Source organism: Pongo pygmaeus, chromosome 10 (genome assembly GCF_028885625.2).
Source record: "Pongo pygmaeus isolate AG05252 chromosome 10, NHGRI_mPonPyg2-v2.0_pri, whole genome shotgun sequence".
NCBI classification, from domain to species: domain Eukaryota; kingdom Metazoa; phylum Chordata; class Mammalia; order Primates; family Hominidae; genus Pongo; species Pongo pygmaeus.
Genome location: NC_072383.2, coordinates 79,285,427 through 79,299,451, shown reverse-complemented (window position 1 = coordinate 79,299,451; position 14,025 = coordinate 79,285,427). Strand labels below are relative to the sequence as shown.

The 14,025-nt window shown below is 34.5% G+C and overlaps 1 protein-coding gene across 3 annotated transcripts in view; it reads right to left on the bottom strand.

The window, feature by feature from the left end:
• Positions 1-14,025, bottom strand: part of ACSS3 (acyl-CoA synthetase short chain family member 3) — a 179,282-nt gene that overhangs the window by 594 nt on the left and 164,663 nt on the right. For all 3 annotated transcript variants that reach the window (XM_054442754.2, XM_054442753.2, XM_054442755.2), the window contains 2 exons: positions 1,187-1,286; positions 922-1,097 (listed from right to left, as the gene is read on the bottom strand). In XM_054442754.2, coding sequence (XP_054298729.1) covers positions 922-1,097; positions 1,187-1,286 — 276 coding nt within the window. The remainder of the gene's footprint in view (positions 1-921; positions 1,098-1,186; positions 1,287-14,025) is intronic.

Genomic DNA, 14,025 nt, shown 5'->3' with positions numbered 1-14,025 from the left:
TTCTGTAGAAAGAATGTTTCTTTTTTGTCATTTGTTCACGTAACCACTCCTTACTGTTGCATTGCCTTTTATTATCTTAATGATAAAAATAGATATATCTTTGCATACAAAATGTACACACAAATTAAAAGAAAACATATGATTGAATCAGCCTAAGATTTCCTAAAATAATTACAAAATTAGCATTTATCAGTTAGAGCATTTTAAACATCTACTGCCGCCAGCCTCAATTATTTTGCTTTCTCCTTCACTAATTGCCATTAATTACTATAATAAGGAAAATGTACCTTTTAATTCAATAGGATTAAGTTTCCACAAATTTGTTTGAATTTAACTGACAATTACTAAGAGAAAAAATATTTTGGCAGGCAACAGTGGCTCAGGTCTGTAATCCCAGCACTTTGGGAGGTTGAGGCAATCAAATCGCTTGAGCCCAGGAATTCAAGACCACCCTGGGCAACATAGTGAGAACACTACCCCTATAAATACAAAAGAAAAAAATTAGCCAGGCACAGTTGCATGCACCTGTAGTCCCAACTACTCATGAGGCTGATGTGAGAGGATCTCTTTAGATCAGAACTTTGAGGTTGCAGTGAGCTATGATTGTGCCACTGCACTGCAGCCTGGATAATAAAGCAAGACTCTATTTCTAAATTAAAATAAATAAATAAAAATATTTTCACACATTGGTTCTTATCATCAAAGCATATGTTCTTAACTAATCTGAGTTTCTTTCCAAAACCTTCATTCCTACAGAAAGAATGGCTATATAATCTCTCCCTTAATATTAAAAAATAGTACTATTATGTGTTTTCTAGGGATGAAATTCATATTTGAGAACCATTTTTAAGAGCTTTCCTGATGCCAAAGAAATGAAAAAAAAATCTTAGAACCCAGGATTAAATATCTTTGACAATTTACCTTGTATGGCTTGCCATTGACAATGGCAGATAAAGCTGATCGGGGGATCTTGCCAGATCTGGTTTTGGGTAGCTGTTTGACAAACACTGCATTTCGAAAAGCAGCCACAGGGCCAATGTTCTGTCTAACGTGTTTCACAATTTCTTCCAAAACTTGCTCCTCTGTTGCATTTATATCTAGAGAGAAAGTTCAGATGGTAAGCACTGAATTAACCTTAGTTAATTATTCAGGTCCCAAGCAATCAGGGAGAACAAAGATCTCTCACCTTTTCTCAATACACAGAGTGCTAAGGGAACATGACCTTTTAAGGGATCTTCCTTGCCAACAACAGCACAGTCTGCCACGGTACCATGGGAAAGGATTGACTGTAATAAGGAAAGGCATTCATTTAGCATATACATATTTACCATATATGTACATTCAACATATGGATATAGATACAGATATAGATATACAAACACATATAATTTCAGTTGGGCAAAAAAGTGCATGCAAGACAAGCCAAAAATCCATGGCTACCTATTGAAAATTCATGAGTAATTTACATCATTACTACTGAAGTGAATGCTTAGAATCCCCATGGTAGTCACTAAAGGTTGACAGTCATTAAGATAAATTGCTCAGCTAACCCAGAAAGTAAGGAAATGGTTTCTTTGTCTCAGTCGTTTATTAATGAAGTCAGAGAAAATGTGTAGTGGATACCATATGTAAACAAACCTCTGCAAACAGGCAGTCTCATGGCGATTTGGTCTTAATGCTGGCTGCCATAGGCATACCTTCTAGAGGAATCCAAGGCTGCCCTATGGCTAAATAATAACTTTATTTCTGAGTCTGTTAGTGAACAATGAAATTCCTTTAGTGGCCACCCATCCAGAGATTATTTTCCAGGACTTGCAAGAGGCTGGATATGGAGAGAGGCCCTGACATCAGATAATCCCCACTGTTGAGGAACTATATTCATATTGCTCGCTTTAAGTTCACAAAGCTGGTATCTATCTGAAATAAAAAAAAAAACCCCATAGAGTTGAGTAACCACATGAAATACAGATGCTTAGGGTTTATATATATATATATATATATATATATATATATATATATAGAGAGAGAGAGAGAGAGAGAGAGAGAGAGAGAGAGAGAGATCTCTATATATAGAGAGATATACATATATATAAATATATATATATATATATATCCACCATTATAGTATCATGCAGAATAGTTTTACTGACCTAAATACTCCCTGTGTTCTGCTCATTCATCCCCTCCCTTTTCCCTAACCTTTGGCAACCACTGATCTTTATATTGTCTTCAAGGTCCTTTTCCAGAATGTCATAATTGGAATCATCACTCAGTATGTAGCCTTTTCAGATTAGCTTCTTTCACTTCAGAGTGGATTCTGAAAAGCACTATATATATATATATATATATATATATATATATATATGAGTATTTATATATATATATATGAGTATTTATATATATATACACACATATATACGTATATATATACACATATATATACGTGTATATATATATATATATATATATAGTGACGGGACTTTTAAAAATGTATATTCAAAATGTTCTTTTCTTAAAGATTAATAGTTATTTCGGTGACCCCAATAATCGTTATTTCAGTGACTCCCTAGCTCTAATAGCTAGAGAAAACAGTGAGCAAACTTTTAACCAACAGCACATCTGGCAGTCCTTGTTCTTTCTTCTATTCATTCATTCAATGAATATTTGCTAAATGACTCCTGTGTTGCACCCATTCACTGGGCTCAGGGGTGATCAAAAATAGTCAGCGTATTGCTTCAAGATGCTTTCAGTCTAGTAGTGGAGACAGATATTAATAAATAATTATGAATATCTATTCTAAATGTCTAAATACAAAAGTGATAAGGGCTCTCGGGAATATTTTTTTATATGAAAGATACAGCAAAAGCAACCAATTTTGCAGAAAGATATGGGCCTCAAAAACTTTTTCTTTAGGAAATAACAATGAGTAGATCTGAAGGATGAGTAGATATTAGGCAAGGAGAAGGGGATGGGGCAAAAACCTTGGGGAAGGACTTCATAGGTACCATTCATACCTCAAAGAGACCAGTGTGGCTGGAAAGCAGAGAACAAAAAGAGTGAGGATGGAGGCGATGGAGCTACAGAGGTGGATAGGTATTGTGCTAGGAACTTCCAACTCATTTTAGCAGTCCTGGGAAGGTGATACATCATTTTCAGTAGTTGAGAAGGAGATGCAAGATCAGAGTAGATTTAATCTTGGCGTTTTATGTTTGTTTGTATGTTTATTTGTTTGAGACAAGATCTCACTCTGTCATCCAGGCTGGAGTGTGCCGGCATGTTCAAATATCACTGCAGCCTCAACCTCCCAGGCTCAGGTGATCCTCCAACCTCAGCCTCCTGAGTAGCTGGTTCTACAGGTGCACACCACCATGGCTGGCTAATTTTTTTTTTTTTTTTTTTTTTTTTAGAGATGGGGTTTTGCCATGTTCCCTAGTCTGGTCTCAAACTCCCAGGCTCAAGCAATCTACCTGCTTCGGCCTCCCAAAGTGCTGGGATTACAGGCATAAGTTACCACACCCAGCTATGTTTATTTTTTTAAAGTAGTTTTAGATTCATAGCAATATCAACTAAGAAAGTGGGATTCTCATATACATCTTACCACTACATATACACAGCCTCCCCCATTATCAAAAATTTGTACCAGAGCAATACATTTGTTGCAACTGATGAACCAAAATTGGCATACCATTATCATCCTAGTTCATAGTTTACATTACTACATTATGGTCTACTCTTGTACGTGCCTGAGTTTTGTCAAATGTGTAAGACAGGTATCCACCATTATAGTATCAGGCAGAATAGTTTTACTGACCTAAATACTCCCTGTGCTCTGCTCATTCATCCCTTCCCTTTCCCCTAACCCTTGGCAACCACTGATCTTTATATTGTCTTCAAGGTCCTTTTCCAGAATGTCATAATTGGAATCACTCAGTATGCAGCCTTTTCAGATTAGCTTCTTTCACTTCAGAGTGGATTCTGAAAATCACAGACTTATTTTAGTTTCATCGTGGAAAATAAAGAAAGAATTGTTGAGAGTGGGTGACACAGCTTATATAGGAAAACCACCTGAAAGGATACTACAGTAGGCTAAGGTCATAATAGTAAGAATAAAAAGATGTGGTGAGATCAGAGAGACAACTTTTACTGCCAGATATATGTTTTAGTACTTACTGTAGTCAGTCATTAGTCATGAAAAATAATACTTTGCTGTACCAGATAGGATATAGACTTGGAAAGTTAGATGCTATGAATTCTGACTTGGTATTCCCTTAACGAGTAAAGAACATCTCTTTTTCTTGGCTAACCAGAGTTTTAATAGTCAAAAATTATTAATGTTTATTGGTGCCATGACTCTGTGTACCTGAGTTCCTAAAATGCCAAGGTATCTGTTCAAATCACTGTTAAAAAATAAATCACCCACATATTTTGTCACCTAACCAATATGACTCGAGTTTTAACTAAATTTAATGTCAAAACATCTAGTTTGCCACTCTTTCACTTTGTTATTTTAAATTTTACTGAGTTTTTGTCCTTAGTCTTAGTGTTTTTAGAAGTGGATGGGAAAATGTTGATTGTTTTTCTATAAAATCAAGGAGTATTTTAAAATCAGAAGAAATATACAACAACATTTCCTATAGTATACTATTAGAGTTTCCCATTTTTGCCTACTGCAGATAAATTCTTAAAAATTGTGACAAGCAAAATCATTTTCAAGAATTATGTGTCATATCTAAGTGACATCAAATATTATTCATCTATCAGTTTTTAAAATGCCATAAAGGAAGAGTGGTAGCTTTTTATGTTGGCCCCACAAATATTATTTGCATGCCAAGTGATGATTTCAACAACTGAATCATTAAAAGGGAAAGCGTTGAAATATGTCTTGGCAACATTCAAGGGGCAGAAGCCAACCAAATGTCCTATGGGGGGAAAATATCAAAAACCACATTAATGCATTCCCTCCAAATAAAATCTACGAAGCATCTGTGATTAACTGGCATTTAAGTACCTAAAAAAGTGATGGAACTTAAAAGGCAATAGTCTCACCACAATTGAGTATATAAATGTTATGAGATTAGGACTAGTAAATTCCTGTCATCTGTTGTTTCTTAGGTATTGCCAATTTAGCATAGATTTTAATGAATTTAAAATGTTTTAAGGCTTCACTGAGCTGACCTACACAGGTTTTTCAATTACATGTTTAAGAATCTTAATTTAAAAAATTAGTTTAAATCAAACACCCTCATAAGATGGGAGGAGCCAGTTTGCAGTGCACTATTATCTATGCAATGGTTCGAAGAAGACGGATTTTTAAAAATTTCCTCTGACATTGGAGTAATCTAGGAAACTCGTCAGAGAGATTCCAGATACTCATCAATATTCATGTGAATACGCAGGAAATATTCAGCAATGTTGCAACTACTTAAATCCAATAGTCATTTAATGCTTGCTAGAATTGAAATGGCAAGGCATCTTAGTTGGATACACAGTCACTTTATGGAAATATATTCATTGTTGAAAAATCATTCCTAAAATAGCAAACAAAATAGCTAACTTGGAAAACAAATAGTGACACTTTGGTTAGAACAACCTTCAAAAAGGCAAAAGGCATGTGAACAGTGTCCTAAGTAGGCTTTAAAGGCAGTATGTTAACACCGGATTTCCAAGTTCCCACAAATATTAGTGGGATTATTTAACAAACCTACACTTAAGCTACAAGTGAAAGAGTGAAATTAGAGAGCCCAATTTGTTTCCTGTACATTTCTTTGTATGAAAAGGCCTGAAGATTTCTTCACATGAGAAGCCACAGCGGTCAAAGAGAACTGAGCAAGAACAATCATATTAGCTTCTGTAAATTCTAGCTTACAAGTGCAGAACTAGCAGATTTTAGACACAATTTTTCTGAGAACTCCTTAACCTCCACCAAAGTTTCCTAAATGTCTAGCTCGATGCTGGGCTTTCAAAAACTAATCAACACTTAAAATAGACTTGATTATTACTTAATAGTTAAAGAGGGCTCTCATTTTTACTTGGATCTGCAAGGATACTGTCCTCTTAAATTGACAAAAAGCTATTCTAGAGCTCCATTTTCTTATGATGAGAACAGAAAAGAACATAGAGTTTCCTGAAATATTTTTGATGTAATAATTTTAATAGAATATCTGCTTGATTTAGGTACTATAAATTTTATGGTTTTGTTGTACTTGAAATTCTTTTTCTAAAAAAATTTATTGGTACAAATATTTGTACATAGTTATAGGGTACATGTGATATTTTGTTACATGCATAGAGTGTGTAATGATCAATTCAGGGTACTTAAGGTATCCATCACTTCGAGTATTTATCATTTCTATGTGTTGAAAATGTTTCAAGTCCTAATTTCTAGCTATTTTGAACTATACTTTGTTGTTAACTATAGACACTCTACTTTGCTACTGAATATTAGAGCTTATTCCTTCTATCTAACTGTATATTTGCACCCATTAACCAATCTCTTTTCATGTCCTTTCACCACTTGACACACACATACCCTTCTCAGCCTCTGGTATCATTCTACTCTACTCTCTGTTTCTGTAAGATAAACTATTCCAGATCCCATATATGAATGAGGATAGATATTGTCTTTCTGTGTCTGGCTCCTTTCACTTAACATAATGAAATCCAGTTCCATACAAATAGCTGCAAATGGCAGGATTTTATTATTTCTTTATGGCCAAGTATTATTCTATTGTGCACATTTACCATATTTTATTTCTTCATTCATCTGTTGATGATCGCTTAGGTTGATTCTGTATCTTTGCTACTTGAGCAGTGCTGCAACAAACATGGGGGTAAATGTAGCCCTTTGACATGCTAATTTACTTTCCTTTGGATGAATACCCAGTAGTGGGATTGCGAGACCTTGTGGTAGTTCTACTTTTATTTTTTCAAAAAATCTCCATACTATTTTCCATAACGGCTGTACTAATTTACATTCCTACTAACTGTGTATGAGTTCCCTTTTCTCTACATCCTTGCAAGCATAATGACTTTCTAACAATAATTTATACACTTTTTTGTCTTTCTAATAATTACTTATAAAATGTTTACTTAGGGAAACTGGAAAAGTGTAGATATTTTCACTGTACATAAAAACAATATTCAGTCTATTTTTTTTCTACAAATAAAACTTTCATTGGATTAAGACCCTCAATTCCTATTCCAAAAAGTTAAAATGGAATATGGTATTCACCACTGGGAACCCTTGTCAAGTAGTTAAATAGTAAGGTTTGGGCACTTTAATAAGAGCTGGATATATCATCAAACATTACAGAAGGAAATAATCAATTTGCTAAGCAATTTTGCTAGGAACTAGTAAAAAGTCAATATAAAGTATCAGTTCACAATTCTCTAAGAGATTTCAAAGACAGAGAAGACAAATCTGATTTAAACTGAAATAGAATTTTCTTATTAAATATAAATACTTAATAAAAACTTAGTCATTTAATTCATATATAGAGAGGAGTTAACTTAAAGATTTAAGGTCTGAATGGTTTCCTGTTATGCACCCTAAATACTCCAAGACCCAGTGACAAAGTTTCTGTTAGATGCCAATAATTCTAGCATGTTTTTCTCTTTTTCCATTTTAACTGCCTATTTTCTGCCTATCTCATTCTGCTATTACATACAGTGAGAAGAATTTCAGTAGAAGCATTAAAGCACAACATATCTTTGAATAGGTTGACACTCCTCTTTTCATTCTAAAAATAAAAACAGACTAAGGTTTTTGACTAATAATAATAACTATGCGTACATAATTTTCATATTTTGATTGACTGAGTCTGCCAGAAATGCAGGTGAATATTGGAAGTAATCTCTTAGAAGGAAGAAATTAAAAGTTCATGCAACCAGAACCATCTTTTGCCAACACACCAAAAGACATGAAGCAAAAATTTCAATTTCAGGTTATCACAAAATTCAGAGTCGTTTAAAAACAAGATAACATTATAATAGCACACAAAGGTCAAATGTTCTAAAATATTTTGTAAAGTTCCTTCCTTTTACTCAAAAAAATCACATTTAAGAAACACATGCCAACATGACAAGAAGTATTAAGCTGTTAAGTTTGAACTGAAGATAGGTACAAACTTTTTTAATTTTTATTTTTTTTAACTTTTAGATTCGGGGGTACATAAGCAGGTTTGCTATAGAAATAAACTCACGTCACAGGGGTCTGTTGTACAGATTATTTCATCACCCAGGTGCTAAGCCTAGTACCCAATAGTTTTTTTTTTTTTTTTTCTGATCCTCTTTTAATTAGAGAAAGAGGAAATAAACCTTTGACTCTGCATACTCTGATCACAGTGAATTGTTAATCATGTTACTTTAAACACTTTCTTTCATTCAAATTGTAGTTTGTTTGCTCCATTCAGTTTAAAAACTATTCTGGGATTTGCTTCTAGAAAAAAATGAAGTAACTTATATCTTCCACAATAACAATGAAAAACTCTGGGCTAAAATATATATTAGAAGACTCAGTCAGAACATCAGAACTTGAAATACAATCTGGTGATGAGTTCACTGTCATTTGGGAGTTTGGGGATTTTGTTATTTTTGTTCATTTGTTTGCTTTACTTTCTGTATAATCTGGCCCAAAGGCTAAAGCAGCTCAGCATGTGTAACTGACAATGAGTACAGACAGAAAAAGCCCTAAGAGCCTGCTGTGTCTGGTCAGAGGCCTAGGAAAATAAGTAGGGGAGTCATAAAACAGGTTTTGTCCTCCCTACTTCAGATGAGTGACAACAAAGAAGCAGGGCCCAACTCCTCTCTCTACAGAGCTGTAGCAAATTTGTTACCTCTCCACAACTTACACTAAGTAAATGTCAGCAATTAAGGTGTGCCCCTTCCCTTCTCCACACTAGCTGTACAACAGATCCTGCAGGAGGCAGCCCTGGGTACTCTCCTACCCTAAACGAAGAGAACCCAGAAAGGATCAGTGCCACTTGCTCTCTGCTGCTCCTGAGAGTGGCTCGCTGTTGACTTACCCTGGCATGTGTTAGGGAACTGCCAGCAAAGAGACAAGAGCCCTTCCTCTCCCCAGAGGCACTGTTCCTGTAGACATTGCAGGAATAATCCTGGTAACTGTGGGGAGACAAAGCCCTGACTCACTACCCATAAGAACAGCAAAGGAGAGTTTTGTGAGCCAAAGAGGGAAGAGGGACCTCTGGTTTTGGTACTACAAGTAAGAAGCTTTGAATTCACCACTCCATTCTAACAAGTAGAAAGTTAAACAAACTGAAAAAAAAATAAATAAATAAAATAAAACAGAAACAATTCTTCTTAGATTTGTCAGAAAGGAAGTTCACAGGGAAAACCACTCCCCCAAAACTGTAGAGACAGACAAGTAAATAGAGAAAAACACAATTTATTGGAGCAGAAACCTCTACAGGAACAAGTGCCAAGGTTGGAAAACCCGAGCTGTATGACAAAACACTGTGTTCCTCTTTCCAGGGCCTACCCTTAAAAGAAAATATTCTGTAACAGAACCTAACTGCTGGAATTTTCTCAGAGCCTAACTGACATAGGAGAAAAGAAATATCCAATTCCAGCCCCCTTTATTCATCCTATTTTTTTTTTTTTTTTTTGAGACGGAGTCTCGCTCTGTCACCCAGGCTGCAGTGCAGTGGCGCGATCTCGGCTCACTGCAAGCTCCGCCTCCCAGGTTCTCGCCATTCTTCTGCCTCAACCTCCCGAGTAACTGGGACTACAGTCGCCCACCACCACGCCTGGCTAATTTTTTGTGTTTTTAGTAGAAACGGGGTTTCACCGTGTTAGCCTGGATGGTCTCCATCTCCTGACCTCGTGATCCGCCCATCTCGGCCTCCCATAGTGCTGGGATTACAGGCGTGAGCCACCGCGCCAGGCCTCATCCTATTTTAAGAGGGGAAAAATCTACAAAGAACTGATGAAGTTCACAGTCCAAGGATACATGTTCATGAAACAACTAAGATTTAATCATAGGACTACAGAATACTTCTCCTCCCCCTGCATCTTACCAATACACCAGCAAAGGCCTACTTACTGAAGTTCTTTTTATACAGTACATCATGTCAGTATTTCAACAAGCAATTACAAGGCATACTAAACGGTAAAATAAATAAATAAATAACAACAACAAACCACACAAATACACACACACACACACAGTTTGAATAGACTGAAGAAGCATTAGAAACAGAGTTTCATATGACAGGAATATTGGAATTATCTGAACATGATATTTTTTAAAACTATGATTAATATGTTAAGGGCATTAATGGAAAAAGTAGACAACTTGCAATAATAGATGATTAATGTAAGCTGAGCAGAGAGATTGAAATTCTAAGAAAGAATTTTTAAAATGCTACAAAGCAGTATCACTGTATCAAAAATAAAGAATGTCTTTGATGGGCTTATTCGTAAACTAGACATGGGTGAAAGAAGAATCTTGGCACTTGAGGATGTATCAATAGAAACCTCCAAAACCAAAAATCAAAGAGAAAAATGATGGAAAAGAAATCTCCAAAGAGAAAACAATATCCAAGAACTTCAGAACAAATACAAAAGCTGTAACAAACACATAATAGCAGTAATGGGAGGAGAAGAAAGAAATAGAAGCAATATATGAAGAAATAATGACTGAGAATTTCCCCCAAATTAACGCTGACACAAAATCATAGATCCAGGAATTGCAGAAAACATCAAGCAAGATAAATGTAAAAAAAAAAAATCCTACATGTAGGCATATCATATTCAAATTTCAAACAATCTAAGATAAAGAAAAAAATTCTAGAGAAAGCCAGAGTGGAGGGAGAAAACCTTACCTATAGAGAAGCAAAGATAAGAATCACATGTGACTTCTCCTTAGGAACCATGTAAACAAGAAGAGAATGGAGCGAAATATTTAAAGTGTCAAGAGGGAAAAAAGCACCATTAATTCTAGAATTACAGAATTCCAGATTGCTATGTTGTGGAAAATTATCCTTCAAAAATTAAGGAGCAATAAAGACTTTTTTAGACAAAATAAAAAAATTGAGGTAATGTGTTGCCAGTAGACCTGCTTTGCAAGAAATGTTAAGTTATTTAGAGACAAGGAAAGTAATATGTCAGAAACTTGTATGAATAAAAATAAAGGAAGAGCATCAGAAATGAATAAACAAAAGTAAAATTTAAAAATATATTTTTCTTGTTCTCAATTTACCTCACAGATAAGTTTGTTCAAAATAATAATAGCAACAATGTGTGTATATGCACATGTATATATGCGCATGTATATATGCTTATGTATAAGCAAGTGAATGACAGCAGTGATACAAGAGCTACAAGGGAGGAATTAGAAATATTTTGCTATTATAAGGTATTTGCTCTGCCTATGAAGTAATATGTATTATTTGAGTCTGGGCTTGGTTAGTTGTAAACATATATTGCAAATATCAGGGCAACCACCAAAACAAGTTAGAAGAAGTATATTTAATATGTTAAGAAAGGAGAGCAAAATGAAATAATATAAAATGTTCAATTATAACCACAAAATGCAGAGAAAGAAAGAAATAGAAACAAAGAGTAAGGGCAACAAATAGAAAACTGTAACAAGTATGGTAAATGTTAATTCAGTTATATTAATGATCACTTAATATCAATGATCTAAATATACCAATTAAACGGCAGAATGTCAGAGAGTAGATCAAAAACAAGACTCAATTATATGTTTTCTGAAAGAAACCCATTTTAAATATAATGATACATATAGATTAAAAGTAAAGGGATGGAGAAAGTTATACCATGCTAATTTTTATAAGTAGGAGTAGTTATGTTAATTTCAAGCACAGAAGGCTTCGGAGCAAGAAAATGTATCAAGACTAAAGAGGAGCATTACATAATGATAAAGAGGTCAATAACCCAAGAAGGCATGATGATCCTTAGGGCATCAAAGTATGTCAGGCAAAACTGATAGAATTGGGAGGAGAAACAGATGAATCAACTGTTATAGTTCAAGACTTTAACACTCCTGTGTTGGAAATTTACAGATCCACTGGGCACACAGTCAGTAAGGACATAGTTCAGTTCAACAGTACCATCAATCAACTGAATAAAATTGACATCAATAGGCCACTTCATTCAACAACTAATAATTAAGAAGAAGAAAAAAAAGTCCACACTCAAATAACACTTCAAAGACAGAGCAAGTACCTTATAATAACAAAAATTCCTAATTCCTCTCTTCTAGCCCTTGTGTCACTGCTGTCATTTATTTTGCTTATACATAAGCATATATATATGTGTTTGTGCATATATGCACACATATTGTTGCTGTTATTAGTATGAACAAACTGTTATTTGTGAGATAAATTGAGAACAAGAAAATTAAAATGTTTTATTTTACTCTCTGATACGGTTTGGCTGTGTACCCGTCCAAATCTCATCTTGAATTGTGGCTTCCATAATTCCCACCTGTCATGGGAGGGACCCGGTGGGAGGTAACTGAATCATGGGGGCAAATCTTTTCTGTGTTGTTCTCATGATAGTGAATAAGTCTCACAAGATCTGATGGTTTTCTAAAGATAGTTCCCCTGCACACTCCCTCTTGCCTGCCGCCATGTAAGACATGACTTTGCTCCTCATTCTCCTTCTGCCATGATTGTGAGGCCTCCCCAGCCATATGGAATTATGAGTCAATTAAACCTCTTTCCTTTATAAATTACCCAGTCTCAGGTATGTCTTTACTAGCAGTGTGAGAGCAGACTAATACAACTTCATTTGTTCATTTCTGATGCTCTTCCTTTATTTTTGTTGATCTAAATATCTGATTTATATTTTTTCCTAGTCTCTGAATGAAGTTGTTGAATGAAGATTACACATTTTTTTCAAACTTAAATGGAACGTTCACCAAGACAGACTACATTTTGGGCCATAAAACACACCTTAAAAATGTAAAAAGAATATAAATCATACAACATCTGTTCTGAAGTAATAACGGAATTTAACAATCAATAACAGAAAGATAGGTGTAAAATCACAAATTATTGGAGATTAAACGACACACTTCTAAATAACACGAGTCAAAGAAGGTATTTCAAGAGAAATTTAAACATATGTTAACTAAACAAAAAATTATAACATCAATATTTATGGGATGCAGCAACAGCATGCTCACAGGAAAATTTATAGCACTGAATTCACGTATTAGAAAAGAAGAGAGATCTAAAATCAATTATGTAAACTTTCACCTTAGGAAACTAGAAAATGGAAGACCAAATTAAATTCAAAGAAAGCAGAAGAAAATAAATTATAAAAATTAGAAGAGAAATAAATTAAATTGAAAATAAGAAATCAATAGAAAATACCACAAAACCAAAAGCTATTCCTTTAAAATATCAATAAAGTCAATAAACCTCTAGCCAGGCTAAGGAAAAAAAAAAAAGGAAGAGACAAATTACTAAAACCAGAAACGAAAGAGAACATATTACTATAGATCATGGACATTAAAAAGATAATAAAGAATATTGTGAACAAGTCTATGCCCACAAATTTGATTACCTAGATGAAATAAACTAATTTCTTGAAAGACACAATCTGACAAAAGTCACACAGGAAGAAATTGACAATCTGAATAGGCCTATATTTATTAAAAATTAGATCAACAATTAATAACCTTCCAAAACTGAAAGTACCAGGTGAAGATAGGTTCTTTGGTGAATTCTACCAATTCATCAGTTAATTCTACCATTTAAGGAATAAATTAGACCGATTATCTACAATCTGCCCTTCCAATGACAGAAGTCATGGGAATATTTTCTAACTCAATCTATGGAACTGGAACAATGCTAGCCCCAGAGAATAAGTTAGAAAATATTCCCATTGTATGAATACTAAAATAAGACAATTAAAAAAATCTATAGACAGAGGCTGTCATGAGCACAGATGCCGAAACCCTCCATAAAATATTAGCAAATAGAATCCAATCATGTGTGAAAAGAGTTACGTACTATGACCAAGTGGAATTTATCC